This window comes from Schistocerca americana, chromosome 1 (assembly GCF_021461395.2).
Source record: "Schistocerca americana isolate TAMUIC-IGC-003095 chromosome 1, iqSchAmer2.1, whole genome shotgun sequence".
NCBI lineage: Eukaryota > Metazoa > Arthropoda > Insecta > Orthoptera > Acrididae > Schistocerca > Schistocerca americana.
Window position 1 is genome coordinate 1,248,683,837 of NC_060119.1, and position 16,680 is coordinate 1,248,700,516.

General features: G+C 43.6%; 1 protein-coding gene across 1 annotated transcript in view; it reads right to left on the reverse strand.

Annotated features, from left to right (window-relative positions):
• LOC124598582 (mucin-6-like) overlaps positions 1 to 16,680 on the reverse strand; it is a 332,175-nt gene that overhangs the window by 187,265 nt on the left and 128,230 nt on the right. Inside the window, exon 4 of the mRNA XM_047136011.1 lies at positions 12,512 to 12,566. Coding sequence (XP_046991967.1) covers positions 12,512 to 12,566 — 55 coding nt within the window. The remainder of the gene's footprint in view (positions 1 to 12,511; positions 12,567 to 16,680) is intronic.

Below are 16,680 nucleotides of genomic sequence, written 5' to 3' on the forward strand. Positions count from 1 at the left end.
GGAACTATAAAAAAATAAGCAAAATATACAAACTGAGTAGTCTGCGTGAAGATACGCAACATCAAGGACAATGTGAGCTCAGGAGCGCCGTAGTCCCGCGGTTAGCATGAGCACCTGCGGAACGAGAGTTCCTCGGTTCAAATCTCCCCTCGAGCGAAAAATTTTTCTTTATTTTCGCAAAGTTTTGATCTGTCCATTCGTTCATTGACGTCTCTGTTCACTGTAACAAGTTTAGTGTCTGTGTTTTGCGACCGCACCGCAAAACCTTGCGATTAGTAGACGAAAGGACGTGCCTCTCCAATGGGAACCGAAAACATTTGACAGCAAGGTCATAGGTCAACCGATTCCTCCACAGGAAAACGCGTATGATATATTCTATACGACACTGGTGACGGCATGTGCGTCACGTGACAGGAATATGTTGTCGACCCACCTAACTTGTACACTTGGCCAATGGGTAAAAAGATTCTTCTACGTTGCCCGATTTAGGTTTTCTTGTGTATGTGATAATTATTCCCAAAAAAGTGATGAAAACATAAGAGTTTGTCACATAAACTGCAACACATGAATCCAAAAGTCTCACAGTCGCACACTTTTCCCTGTGTTCTGTCAAACATATGTTTTTAACGTTTTCAAATTTTTCCGTGTGTAGACCGTCAAATCCTGCATATGTCCAAGCAAATCTGAACATGTCCTGGAATTTTGGAGAGCGAAGTTGATTATGTGTGAGTGCCTGAACTTTGATAATTGTATGAAAATAAAAAATTAAACTTTTTCCTCGAAGGATGACTTGAACAAAGGACCTCTACCCCCGCAGCTGCTCAGGCAAACCACGGGACCACGGCGCTCCTGAGTTCTGGCTATCCTTGATGTTGCCTCTCTTGCGCATGAACTACTCAGTTTGTACATTTTGCTTACTTTTTTAATAGTTCCACACAACTTCTTCCTGTTTTCTCGATTGATCTGTGTTCAGTTTCTCAAGGTCTATCCACTGTGGCAACTTATAACTAAATCTCAGGTGGGTGCGATGGGGAGGTTCCCTTGTAAGTTTTACGTCTGCTTTTTATTTATTTATTTATTTTTAGCTCTAACTAACTAGGACCTTGCCTAATATGGCGGTGCGGGTCTCCCGCATCGTCCCCTACGCTCCTCGGACTATGGGACGTCGTCAACACCATCATCATCAACTAAAGGAAACGTGATAGCTGTTAATAAAGTGATAATAGCATGTCAGATGAAACTCATTATACACGATGACTCACTCAGCTGCCCCTACCGTGGTCTTTTATGCAACCTGCAATGTACAGCTAGCCTTCATAAACCACACGAGGGATTTCTCTCGATCGCTACGCGCAAACTGCCCCGAGGTGACAAAAGGCATGATGCAGCGATAGGCGCATATATATATGGCGGTAGTATCGCGTACACAAGGTATAAAAGAGCAGTTTATTGGCCGAGTTGTCTTTTGTGCTCATGTGATTCATGTGAAAGAGTTCCCACGTGATTATGGCCATACGACGGGAATTAACACACACTGAACGCTGAATGGCAGTTGGAGCTAGACGCGTAGGATGTTCTACTTCGGAAATAGTTGCGGAAGTCAGTATCCCAAGATCCGCCGTGTCAAGAGTGTGCTGACAACACCACATTTCACGCACTACCTCTCACCACGGACAACGCAGTGGTGGGTGGCCTTCACATAACGACCGAGAGTGTAGCAGCAGATAACCGACGCGAGCCGGCGCCGTCTCCATAATGGTGTGAACCGTATCTGCATGGAATGGAATGGAAAATGGTTATGTTCGGCTACATAGAGACTATTTGCAACCATTTATGGATTTCATGTCGCGAAACAACGATGGAATTTTAATGGATGACAGTGCACCATGCCACCGGGTCACAACTATTCGCGATTGGTCTGAACAACATTCTGGTCAATTCGACTGAATGATTTGGCCATCCACCAACGTGCATGCCGACGTGAATCCCAGCGAACATGTGTGGGTCATAATCGAGAGGACAGCTCGAGCACAAAATTCTACAGCGGCTACAGAGGCACATCTCTGCAGAAGACTTCCAAGGGCTTGTTGAGTCCTTACCACGTCGAGCTGTTGTACTACGCCGCGCAAAAGGAGGTCCCACACGATATTAGGAAGTAACCCGTGACTTTTTTCACATCAGTGTATTAGTCCTAAAGAGAAAAATGTGCAAGACCATTATGTAGGAAATTTAAATTAGTTAAATTTTGTACTGCGATATGTTTTCGATGTAGCCTACTGTTTTTGTGTTATTGAAGAGAAACGCACAAAAATGACCTTCAAAGCTCCTTCACCCCACACATATCCCTTACCAGTCAGGATATCTAGTATGTTGTTCGTGGCACTCCCTCCCATCGCTGTAAAGACATTTCTGACTACGAGAACTATTCGCGATATTCGACCTTTTTTTTACTGTCTCAATTGATTGGGCAATTACGCCATAAGAATAATTGCCTATTTCGTTAACATTATTAATTTGTATGTGGCCATGAGTGTAATGAACTAAAAACGACTTTTGTAAACAATACGCTAAAACTAAGGGCGTTGACAATTCGATCCAAACTTAATCCTCACAAGCATAGTACGGCGAATACAACGATTTAATTGTTTATTCTATGTTGTTAAAATTCACAAAAATTGTCAGGTCAGATAACGCAAACGTCAATTTTACAGTCTTTAAGTGCTCGACTAAGACGGAGCGAAATAAAGCTAGTCAGTGAAGGTCGATTGTGGGAAATAACTTGTGCCGTCGCAAATATTACTACAATAGTAGGAGGAAGTGTCATGAAAAATATACTGGTGGGGCTGAGTGTGGGGGTAGGGGTGCGTTTGACAGTCACTTTTTTACGCTTTTCTTGAATAACTCGAAAACTACGGTCTCTAGCGAAACCGCATCTCAATGCGAAATTTAACTGCATTAAATTCCGTAAAGAAAAGTCGTGTTCATTTTTTATAGGAGTGGTAGTCTGCGCGTAGCTAGCGAGAGAATTTGCATCAAGTGACAGCACTAGGGGTGACTGCATCGCCCTGTAAATCTAGCTGAGACGTTGGTAGAATGAAAATGACTTGCGGTGCTTTTGGAAACAAAACAGTTAAACTTAGTACGCGCCTGAAAAGAAACGTTCTGACTTATGGCAACGAGACGTGGATTTTAAATGAGTAAGGGAAAAAATGTTCAAAAACTACCGGTCGCTCAGCGAGCAATACAGAGATGCGTGATGGAAATACTACGAAAGAAAGGAAACAAGCAAGTGATCGGAGAGAAGGCTGGAATGGCCGAGGTAATTATTCCCTCAATAAAAATTAAGTTGGAATTACGGGGGTGTAACAAGAAGCCAGATAAATGGCTGGTACTCGAAGCAATGACGTATTTTGTTAGACTACAGAGATAAGAAAGGACCAGAAGAAGAACAACGATCTGTCAACGACAGTACCGCGGTGTATACACCGGTCCCTGTCAGATCACAGAAGTTAAGCACCGTTGGGTATCTCTGGCACTTGGACAGTCGCTATGAGCTGTTGACCTGCTGGGGTGCACTCAGCCTTGTCATGCCAATTGAGGAGCTACTTGACCGAGTAGCAGCGGCTCCAGGTCACGAAAACTGACAACGGCCGAGAGAGCGGCCCCCAACCGACGTCGCCAGTCGGCTGAGTTCGCCCGCAACCGTTGGGTCTTCCGACGTCTGTTGTGGTGGACTTTAGTTTTAGAACAACAATCTAACAGAAGTGGGTACACGATACCGGAAGTGGTGCACGAGCGACGTGGATGCGTGGGGCTGGAAACCGTAAAGGTGCATACACACAATACCTTTCTTCTGTTCCAATTTGTGTATGCGCCTACATTTCCAAAAATGCAAGTAAGTATGCTTTTTTTGTGCATGCATAATTTGTTCGGGTTGGAAGGCGTGCATCATGCTGCATTGCTTCCCGAGTTAGGTGGAAATCTCTTGCGCTGTTTAGCACAAGACAGGCAGCTGGCGCGCATGTGCGTATCGTTGTGTAGTGTGTGAGATTATGCTTTAAGGTGATTTACTTGCAGTTATGTGTGCTGGCGTTGAAGATAGCACGCTGAAATTTGAAGATGAGTGTAGACAAAAAGAAGTTTCATGGAAAGGCACTTCTAAAATTTATTTGAATAAAAATTGAGATCTAATGTTCTGAGTTCATAATTAGCTTGACCTTAGCGGGGAATAAAAATAAGATTAAGAGTCTCCGATCATATTACCGTAAAGAATGAAATAATTGGCGAAATAGGAAAACAGGTAAAAATTAGGTATCAAATTACAATAAAATTCATGTGAAAACTGTATTCATATTAATAGCACAACCACTGAACAGGCTGACATCTGAACAAAAGAAAAGGTGGGATAGGTGGAGCTCCTTAAAGTACTACTAGCTGCTGAAAAGAAGGCCAATGGCGTTGCAAAAAATACGAAACTGGAAAACACAATCTTCATTGTAGTGGATTGTGGGATACATGACATTCGACAATCCTGGATTCGTCGAGCCAGAGGATGTTAATCTATATATAATCTTTTTATTGAAGTTGTGTAAACAAATTTTAAATAACATACTGAAAATCAATTGACCTTCACATTTCGACGTTGAAAATCTCTCAAATACTTCTCAGTTTAGGAAATAATCACTGAAATGCTTTGTTTTGAAATGCGAAATAAATAGCGCAAAATGATTTTTAAGTCGCCGGCTGCCAGCTAACGAAGTGTTCAAATGCTGAAATGCGTGTGAAAATCTTATGGGACTTGGCTGCTAAGGTCATCAGTTCCTAAGCTTACACAATACTTAACCTAAATTATCCTAAGGACAAACACACACACCCATGCCCGAGGGAGGACTCGAACCTCCGCCGGGACCAGCCGCACAGTCCGTGACTGCAGCGCCTCAGACCTCACAGCTAATCCCGCGCGGCAACGAAGTGTTATTGCCAGCCTTATGGCTGCATTTTCCCAATTAAAAAATCTAAAATCTTGCTGTGACATCTTCGTACCTCTGTTATTTAGATACTGTTTTACCCACAGCCGCCCTCATGCCTTTTCTGTCCGCGTTTCATCACAATAAACGCAGAACAGGGTGCCGAAGAAACAACTGGATGCAATGGAGACTGCTTGAACGACGAGACAACGTGTAGACACGATAGCGCGTTTGCGTATAGTACTTGCAATCCACTATTTTTTCAAAATCGTCTTTGTTCCCATGCTTCTGTGATAGCGCAAGAGAAAAGAGGCATGTGTGGACGTACCTTAGTGCACACGAAACTCTCGAGGAAGCCATTATCCTGAGTGGGTGTCAAACGGCTAATGATGACAATTAACTAGAAATATGAATTTGCGAGATCAGCTTCATTGTGACTGAACATTTTGCCTTCTGTGTCAGTGAAAAACTAGTATATCTGCATTTGCACTCTGTTGGGAAACTCGTTCTCTTGGATAAGATGGGCGTCAGATACAATGACCATCGTCTTACCGTAACTGATAATCAACATAGTGAACTCAGTTATGTGCTAGATTCAGTACCTCGTTTGTAAACAACAACGGTGAGGTGCACTGAAAGCTTACAGGTAAAACCACAATATACCACGATTTCATCGTGGTGCGGAGCATGCCATTAACAATGCACCCACGCAAGCATATAATTCATACACGTCGGATATGTTTCTTCACGAGTTAATGATTTTGAGAGTCGAAGGGCATGAGAGGGAAGCAGTGCTAGAGAACGCACTGAGCAAAGATTGTTGTCTATCCTCGATGTCACTACATCTTTACACTGAGCAAGCTATAAAGAAAGCCAAAGAAAAAATTATAGAAGGAATTAAAGTTCAGGGACCAGAAATAGAAACTTTTAGGCTTTACGATGACACTGAACTTCTGTCAGAGATAGCAGATGACTTGGAACTGCAAATTGGATGGAATAGGCAGTATCTTGAAAGGAGAATATGAGATGAGAAAAAAATCGAAGCTGAGGGAATCAGATTGGAAAATGAAATACTAAAAGCAGTAGATGAATTTGGCTATGCGGACATTAAACCAACTAATGATAGCCGAGGTAGACAGGTTATAAAATGCAGACCGGCAATGGCAAGAAACGCGTTTCTGAAGAACAGAAATTCGTTGCTATCGAAATAAATTTAAGTGACAGGGAGTCGTCTCTGAAGGCATTCGTCTGAAGTGTAGCCTTGTACGGAACTAAAGGGTGGACGATAAGAAGTTCAGACAAGAAAACAATAGAGGCTTTTGCAATGCGGTCCTACAGATGGTTCAAATGGCTCCTCCCCTAGAACTTAGAACTACTTAAAACTAACTAACCTAAGGACATCAAACACATCCATGCTCTCACGCGGTTCCAGACTGAAGCGCGGTTCTAGGCGCTTCAGTCTGGAACCGCGTGACCGCTGCGGTCGCAGGTTCGAATCCTGCCTCGGGCATGGATGTGTGTGTGATGTCCTTAGGTTAGTTAGGTTTAAGTAGTTCTAAGTTCTAGGGGACTGATGACCTCAGAAGTTAAGTCCCATAGTGCTCAGAGCCATTTGAACCTTCTTTTTTTTAAGACGCAAAACGCAGACAATGAATATCCCATTGCTGATAAAGATACTAGGGCGTACTGAAAAGCTATTTAAGTAAATCAAACGTTACTAATGTTCTAAGGCGACCGTCTTGCCGCAGTGGGAACACCGGTTCTCATCAGATCACCTAACTTAAGCGCTGTCGGGCGGGGCTAGGACTTGGATGGGTGACCTTCCAGTCTGCCGACCGTTGTTAGCAGGCGGGGTGCACTCAGCCCTTGTGAGGTAAACGGAGGAGGTACTTGATAGATAAGTAGAGCTCCGGTCTCGTAAACTGACATACGGCCGGCAGAGCGTTGTGCTGACCACGTGCCCCTCCATCTCTGCATCCAGTGACGCCTGTGGACTGAGGATGACGCGGCGGCCGGTGGGACCGTTGGCCTGTTCGTACAGAGTTTATTGATGTTCTACATCTTCATTCTTCATGTCCCTGCCACTATAGGACTGCGAATTCTGGCGTATAACGAGGCAGTTACAACGTAACTTTGTCGGTGCCTGAGAAACAGCATACTGTACTCGAGTTTCAAATTCGATGATCTCTTCCACACATGGAGCACCTTCTCCCTCAGTATAACAATGCCAAACCACAGACGAGCTCCGCGACATGTGCAGCAATCAGACGTCTTGGGTTCACTGCCATCGATTATCCTCCATACAGCCCCGACTTGGACCCATATGAGTTTCATCTGTTTCCAAAACTTAATGAACACCTTCGAGGACTTCGGAGGAATTCGATAGTCACGAAGCGGCACAAGTGGAGGTGAGACTGTGCCTCCGTCAACAAAAACAAACATTCTACAGTGACGGTATGAACAAACTGATCTCTCGTTGAGAAAAATGTGTTCGTCGCCGGGGTGACTGTGTTGAGAAATAAATATATAGAGACAAAGAATTAAGATATATAATGTTAATAACGTCTGCTTTATTTAAAAAGCTTTAAGAGTTTTCACACAAAAACTTCGGAGGAATTACTTTTCAGCACGCCCTCGTAAGTGTGTTATTAGACAGCAGTTTCTGCGATATTATGAATATTACAAGGAAACGCTGTACCAAGTTTACAAATGTTTCGGTCGCAGGTTCGAATCCTGCCTCGGGCATGGTTGTGTGTGATGTCCTTAGGTTAGTTAGGTTTAAATAGTTCTAAGTAATAGGGGACTGATGACCACAGCTGTTAAGTCCCGCCGGCTGGAGTGGCCGAGCGGTTCTAGGCGCTACAGTCTGGAACCGCGCGATCGCTATGGTCGCAGGTTCGAATCCTGTCTCGGGCATGGATGTGTGTGATGTCCTTAGGTTATGTTAGGTTTAAGTAGTTCTAAGTTCCAGGGGACTGATGACCTCAGAAGTTAAGTCCCATAGTGCTCACAGCCATTTGTTAAGTCCCATAGTGCTCAGAGCCATTTTTACAAATTCTTCCCATCTTCACTCGCACAGAATTAGTCCTCAAGACTACCAGAGACGATTAAAAAACTTTTTTGTGTGTGGTTTAGTGATTGAAAGGTACCATAATAAACGAGTTGCCACGTGCGAACCTGATGACATAGTTTCAAAAAAGACACATTACATCATACTTTTCCGAAATAAAACGTTAGAATGTAAGTGATCAGTAGGTGAGTGATACGTGTTATACTGTGAGTAAATGCTAGGGTAGTTTGTCACACACATTACCGTTCAAAGTTAAGCTGCTATGATGTGCAGGGTATTGTATAAATGTGTACCATGTGGCACTGCCCCACTTGTACGAGTAGCAGATGTACGCTATTATTGTCCCTCGAGAGTAAACACTACGGTGCGGAGACTCTGGCCAGATCTTGTCCGGTAAAACGTGGTTTTGGGGACTGAGGGATGGGAGTGAGGTAGCGAAGCACTTGTTTACTTTTCTTCGGATCCATTACGTTCACTCGGTCGGTCGCCGCTCAGATATGGAACGGGACGATACGCGTGAAATATTGCAGACAGTCGGCGCGTCGTAAGTCAAAGCTACTTGCGCGTCCTTTCGACTTCCGTGTGAACTGGGCCTTTTTCAACGCGGCGCATGTTCCCACTGAGCTGCCGGTTTCTCGGAAAGGGCATTCCGCCCTCCTAGGGGCGCGGCATGAAGCTTAACTCGAGCTGACGCTGTGAAACTTGCAGGAGTCCTTCCGGGAAGTGTTCGGCCCAACGCGTCAAAGACAGCCGCCACAGGCGCACTACATCGCCCCTGGCAGAGGGCAGACGTGCACACGCCGCCGCTGGAAGACCAGTCTCACGGATAACGCCGCCCTTTCGTGAACGCGTCTGCTGCCTCAGCATCGGAGGCTATTCCTGTATCCATTCGCTCGGCCTACTCTGCGAAATCCATCTCAAGCTACGTTTTCCTAGCTGCGGGAACTTCCCGCAACGTGCTGCCTGAAAAGCTTACAAGGGGAGGCCGCCAATTGTGAAATTCAGATTCGATTCATACTGCGCATAATAAAAGCTCATGGCCAGAGGTGTAATGTGGCAAAGCACCAAGATGCACTTCTCAGCCGTTGTCGAGAAAATCGACAGTTAAAAGAAACCGTTGCGGTGAAATACTCTCTACGATTAATAGTTTTCCACAGCGTCGTGGCGCAGCGGTAAGCGCTCTCTGGTTTGTAATCCGAAGGTCGCCGGATCGAATCTCGCACCATGCGACTTTTTTTTTTTTTAGTATTTGTTTTTTGTAATTCAAATGTGTGTATATATGATTCCCGGCAATCAGTTGCAACAATTATGCATATAATAAGTTGTTGAAAGTCGTTTGTCGTGGAAAAACTGGCGACTTCGAACATCATTATGTTTTCCGCAAACAAAGTTGTATTTCACAAATTTTATTAATTGTCTTCATAATGTTAACCACGCATAGTTAACGGAAGACGTAGAAACGATATTCCGAAACGAATACGTATAGCGTAAGTCAAACGTTCGAATTAGAATAGAGACACCACGAACACAAATTTGCTGTGGCAGGTATGAAATATAAACTCCGTTACTCGCTCGTTACACTTGAAGGACAGATGTTGAATGGGCCGAAACGAGCCGCCGCATAACAGCGTAGTTGCCTGCTAACTTCGAAAGAAGGTAGATGCGGTCCCTAGCGCAACTTATAACATCGTCGAAAATCAGTGCGGACGGGAGAGTTTTGGTACACCCTGTTAAAAAAACGGAAAAATGGAGGCGGTACAATTGGAGAGCGATCCGCCTTCAGCAACATGCATAAGCAATTCATTAGGCGCAGCGGTAAGCGCTCGGTTTCGGCGACCTTCAGATTACGAACCCGAGCGCTTACCGCTGCGCCACGGCGCTGTAGAAATCTATTAATCGTAGAGAGTATTTCACCGCAACGGTTTCTTTTAACTGTCGATTTTCTCGACAACGGCTGAGAAGTGCATCTTGGTGCTTTGCCACATTAAACCTCTGGCCATGAGCTTTTATTATGCGCAGTATGAATCGAATCTGAATTTCACAATTGGCGGCCTCCCCTTGTTAGTAGAGCGCGTGTTCCCTCGCACAATGCAAACATACCAGACCGTTTCCTTGTGGTGCGGCCCTACCTGCGGGACACGCTTGCGTGCTTCGTCAGGAGTCCGTCGCGTCGCGGCGTTTTACTCCGTTGGAGGAATGCAGGAGCTCGGAACTGAGCAGCAGTGGTTACTGGGCGACAGCTGCAGTATTTGGCGCGCACAGGCAACAAGATCTAATTACTGAAACATTCATTCATCAGAAATGGTTCGCCGCTTCTCTGCTTCAGGGGATGGGCAGCTTATCGAGTCGATATTCGAACAGCATGTTTTGTGAAATATGGCTTACAGAGAGATGAAAAAGGAAATGCAAAAGCTGTTAATTTTGCCAGAAATCGCAAGAAAAATAAATGAAACATGTCAGGAGAAATCTCTTTGATTATGTCCAATGTAATACATTCGTAAATATATTTCTACTGGGCAATTAACTAAAGTTATAATGAGCTGGATGTTGTTGCTGTGATCAGTACTGTGAACGCCGCTTAAAATTCGGCCCATTGAAGTAATCTGTGAATACGTTTCTCACAGCGAATCCCTCAGTTTTCGCGTAACCGCCGACACGTAGTAAGTTATTGTTGGGGACTTCATTAACTTCGATATGTTTGCGTTGTGAGGCAGTGGGAACTGGCATTTCTCCGCTTCATCGAGCAACTGTTTTGTTCTTCTTCACGATGTAAGAACATTTGTGTGACTGCTTTGCGCTTCCGGAGTACGCTTCTCAATAATACACAGTCTTCCTCGTCTTAACTAACTTCCATGTGCTTTCGAAGTGCCAAAATTAGCACGCTTTCAGATCTATCACTACGCTACATATTTTACCTACACTGCTCCGGTAATACTGTCGCGCCGCACTGCATCGAGTCTGTAGTGACAAATGGCCAATGAGCCACATAATACTGCTCTCGTCTAGGGGGAACTGTAGCACCCACCGATTTCCAACAAACTGTAAAAATAAATTCAAACCTTTACGACACTTTTTCTCGTTTTGATCCCCCACAAAAAATGTAAAGCGGAAAAGTTTGTCGCTTGCTACATTTCGGTTGCTGGTTTGCTAAAAATTACGCGTTATACGTGACATTTTAATTTATTACTTCACAGTTACTGATTCTATTAGCCATGAAGTTTGTACACGTAGTCGAATTGCACTACTGAAGCCAACTATGAAATCATGTTGTTATAAGAGACATAGGTTAGGAGATACGACGTGATAACTATTGAGTAGCGCGAAAAATCAACTTTTCTTCAAAACCTAAATATTTCTCTATTTCAAAAGCACAACATTTTCATTGAATTAAAAAATGGCGTCAGAAGGTCTTTCTAGTATCACGTACTGTTGTCAAATTACAAAAAAAACACCACTTTCGCTTTTTAAGCTCTGACGCTCAGCGCTTCTTGCCTAGGAAAACATTTCACGCAGCATCCTGCGCCTCGCATCGGACATCGAAAGACGCAAACGTGTTCCGCAGAACACTGCGATAAATTTCCTCGCCTAGGAAAATGTAGCTTTACTGATCCGTGATACTCTGCAAGACACACTCTAAACAATCAGGCGCGGGTCCTAGGGAGGACGCGGAATAACCTGGATAAACGTGGGTGTCACGAACACCTCCCCCTTCAATATATAGTATATGAGTTTCCACGTTCCTCACTTGACTTTTGGAGAATGAAGTTGCGTGAAAACTAAGTGTGTTGAAAAGAGCAAGGAATTCTGTAAATTGCAAAGGATATATCTTTCAGTTGCTTACGATGATGGCCTGTCTAAGCACATGAGCTTAAAACCTGACTGCTGACTTTCCATCTAAGTAACGGCACACATGCTGACCGTACCTGCTATAGACCTGACACAGTTCTTTAAGCCCACAAGTAAAACCGACAAATCATTGGAAGTTGACTAAAGGCTTCCCCACACTATCAAATAATTTTATCAGAAAAAGTATCTAAATAGCCCGTCACTCATTCTTGTGATAGGAAATAATATGTTATTTTGCTATGACTTTTCGTACGCTCACTCTGTCTTTCCGCCCTTTCCCATTTTTTTTGTTTTTCTTAATCTCTCGTCAAAAAAACTGTGTATCAGATGAACCATTCATCTCTTTTATTGATATTGAACTGATATAACTTGTTTCTAAATTGTACAATTTCATCTTCACATATCCTTCTGCAAGTCCACACAACGGAAACAAGGCGATCTGAAGAAGAAATTGTATTATTTCTAAGGCAATAATGAGAGCTGAATCGTAGCGATAAAACAGGTGAGTGGATTAACCAGCAACAATGAATTAATGAAATACACTTGAACTCCTTTATGTTTCTATCAAAGGAGATGAATCACATCGAAATAGAAGTAATAACAGTTTACTGAAATAAATTATACATACCCTCATCTGGCTGATCTTCATTGGACGGCTAAGTTTAGCCTTCCTTCGGTTCATTCTGAAAAACACAAACACGACACGTAAATAGAAGCAACAGTGTGGAAAGTAGCAATATATGATCGTTAGGATAAGTATGCCATGAAGTGTTGACCTCAAGTGTCAGGCTGTCACATTTACAGGCTTACATAAATTTTGTAACACTCTCATTTCATTTATCTGGTTAGTATAATACTCAATTTATTATACTGATTCATACTGCACATTAATTATATTTCAATTCCATCGGGTGCAAAAACACCGCTGCCTTGATTCCACTGCTAATAATCGATACTTAAACATAAATCATAACCAATTCTCAGTTTGTAATTCTAGAATAATTTTTACGTCCAATGAAACTAACTTTTCGTTTGTATTTGTGTTAAGAACTTAATGTACTTGTTAGGAACATTTTCCAACCAATAACTTTCACCATACACGTAATTTTGTAAATCGCATTGTTTTGGACATATGTTGTAAATTGAATGACAACAATCTGATGCACTGGTTTTTGTTAGTTTGCATTGTCCACTATTGTACTGTGTCGTCTGTATAGCTACTTTTCACGTGGCATGTTGCCAATGAAAATCTAGAAACTATTACATTTTAACAATATGCAGTGCCGGAAAAAAATGGAGCACCAGTGGCATACTAAGGGGTTCTAGTATTAGTGATTCATTTGTCACACTCATCGGTGATCAGAAAGCACTTAGGAGGGCTGTCCGTGCGCCCTCTGTTTTCACTCTGCAGGCAGCAACTGCGGTGAGTGTAGAGGAGAACACTGTTTCCAAATTCATTCATGTCCGCGCTGACGAGAACCTATTCCTGTTGAACAACTTCAGCCATTTGAATGAAGTCGCATTGTGAGCCTGCGGAAAGCTGGATGACGTCTCCACGGATTGCTGTAGATTCTGGCCATAACGTATCGGTGACGTGTCGCTGGTTTCGGCAGTCGTCTGTTCTGGATAGTACAACGATAAAAGCATCCCAGATTTAAAAGAATGCAAAATCACCAGGACTCACGAAGTTTTACAGAAGCTCGAAATGTAATGCAGACATCGTTTCAAGATGCTTTTAACAAGTTACACGAGACTCTCTTTCGAAAACTAAAAGAAAATCCTAAGAGGTTCTGGTCGTATGTAAAATAAACCAGCGGGAAGACACATTCAGTGTCTTCACTGCGCGATAGCGATAGTACTGTTACCGATGGCAGTGTCACAAAAGTGGGGTTACTAAATGTGGTTTTCCGAAATGTCTTCACCAAAGAAGACGAAGTAAATTCCCCAGAATTCGAATCAAGAACAGCTGCCAATCGGAGTAACTTACAAGTACCGCGTGACTCAAAAATTTTTAACATTTGAAACTACATTAATTCACGGAATAAAATAGGTAGATAGGTGAACCTTGACACATGTGCTTGGAATGGAATGAGGCTTTATTGAAACCAAAAACGAGTACAAAAGCCGGCCAAAAGATGGCGCTGCACTGCAATACGAAGTGCCGCTGCATGAGTACACCTACAACTGCAGAATTTGGGCTACCGGAAATCATAGAACTAGCGTGGAAACTCTTTTGCATGACGAGAAAGCGACGGTGTGGTGTGGCTTTACCATACCTATCGTAATCGGACCCTTTTTCTTCGAGGAAATGTAAGGCGCTGATTTTCAAACTGTCGCCGGAGAAGGGTGCGAAGTACGTCTATATGTTACAGAATCCTAAGGCTGGCTGATAAACAACTGCTGGACTTACTTTCATGCAGGACAGCGCTCCACCTCACAATACCATACTTGTGAATGATCTCTTGCGAATATATTTTGGTGAGGATCGAGTGCTAAGTCGCCACTTCCGTCACGTCTTCCGAGACCTCAATCTGTGTAATTGTTGGTTGTGGGGTTACCTGAAGTCGCAAGTCTACCATGGTCGTTCGACCTCATTAGGGATACTAAAAGACAATATTCGAAGGCCGTTTCCCATCATACCTACTGAGTTGCTGTCTAGTGTTGCTCATAACTTTGTCCCTCGACTACAGGCATTGTTGATGAATGAAGGCTGGTATGATGAGCATTTGCTATAAAGAACATCGTCTTTGCTAAAAATCAATTGCTTTTGTATCATATGAAGCGCGATTTGTTGGTAATTTTCTGCAATTTTTTTGGTCTCAATAAAATCCCATGTCATTTCAAACAAGCGTTCATTTTTTACCTCCTACCCATTTAAAAAATTAAGGTTACCATAGGAAGTTGAATGAGGCATCGACCCGCACACCTGTCTGTGGTCGAGGTCTCAATCGTGGCCATGGTCCAAGTCCATTGGTACTGTCACTGAGTCTCTATCCACTTCGCCTGACTGCTGTCTGGCAGCCAAACTCCATCAGTACTGCCAGATACGGTCACCAGAGTCCGCACACAGTCGAGGCTCATTCACAGCCCAACTGGTCTGCCAACCAGCTCGCTAACCACAGCTCCGACCATCCAACCACTTAGCTGTGCTGATGGTATGCGGGCTGGCAGACAGCAGTCGAGCTAAGCAGTTAGAGGCTCAGCGGTAGAACTGACGGAGCTGGACCACAGACCCAACAGTGAGCCCATAGCCCACACATAGGCAGACGAGTTGAGTCAGATCCGCTCGGCGAGCGCGTCGGCGCATTAGGAATGGAAAAAAACGGACTTGAAGAGGCTCTGTGGAGCCGAGTGGTTGTTGGTGGTTGGCAGTACGAGCGAGCAGTCCCAAAGGCTAGCAGGACTGCCTGACTGGTGCTGCCTTGGTGCCCGGAAGTCTGTTCCTTAAGCCGCCCACTCTCAGGCCGACTCGCCTGACTGTGTGTGGGCACACAGCGACTGCGTGGCAGACAGTATCTGTTCCCAGTCGTGTGGCAGCTTTCACCACTCCAAAACAGAAGAGTAAAGGGCGGAGCGTGGTGTGACAGGTAGCGGTCGGCGTCAGGAGGCAGCGGTGCGGCGGTGGAGCCGACGCACCCCTTCCAAGGACCCGACCGCTGTAAAATCGCCCACACAAGGGCGAACGCGTCGGGGCAGACCCGGTCGGCAGGGGAGGTTGGAGGACTGGTCGGCTCTCTACTCCTAGAGAGTGTGGACTGAGGCGGCGATTTGGACAAAGTGCGATTCTTGCACACAGGGAGTCCCAAGAGCCAGTGCGAGTTGTTTTAAGTCTGCACGCTATACGGCAGTCTGTGTGCTGTCAGGAAATAGAACAGGCAGTAATGCTACGTAGCATATGTGGGCAGAACAAAGGTGTGCATGGTCTTGCACCGTCTTGGCTTATATTGTTTGTCGTTGGTAACGCCTAGTTATGAGTCCCGTGGCTGACATTTTTTTAGTGCAGTCCGAAGAAAATTTGTACTACGGTTTTATTAGGAACTTACATCTGGAAAATACAAGTGTTTTGGGGTAAATTAATCAAATATTTGTTGTTATATTATTAATTTTCATTTCATAGTTCAGTTGTGGGACTTTGAGAACGAAAAACTAGAGCCCAACTATTCTATGCATTTTGTGGTCAAGATTCTATGTGTAATTTATTCTGCTGTTTTTCCCGGTGTCGTCGATATTGGCTTTTCCCTCATAACATTATGTTTTGTTCTTTGTGGAAAAATGAAGAGAACATTAATTACTGTACGGAAATTATACACACATGTATTCATTGTCACTCAGAAGTTTTTCACTATTGATTGTCTCTTCGTTCACAGAGTTCTAATTTCTGTTATTCACTGTGTATTTATTGGAGAAACTTTTTCTATTCCTTTAATCATAGCCGTTGCTTTCTCCCACTAAAAGTTTCTCTATTGATTCAGAACTCATTTAATAGGTTGTCTGTAATGTTCTGTGTTTATTTTATATATTTGTAAAAGATTTACTTGTTTAGAATTATATGTGTTATTTATGTTATTAATAAACACTGCATTTTGATAAAAGTCCAGTCAGTTTTACTCTTCAACGCGTGTTGCTCCAAATTCGGCCGTACCACAACTGAAATATATTGCATGACGACAGTTTCAGAGCGGCGCAGAGTTTCTGTCAGAAAATCGATCGGTTAAAAAAAAATATTGTCTTATTCTTGTGTCACTGACTCTTCAAATATTTTGAACCTGTCCATTTGTGTTCCCATCTTCCCGGCTA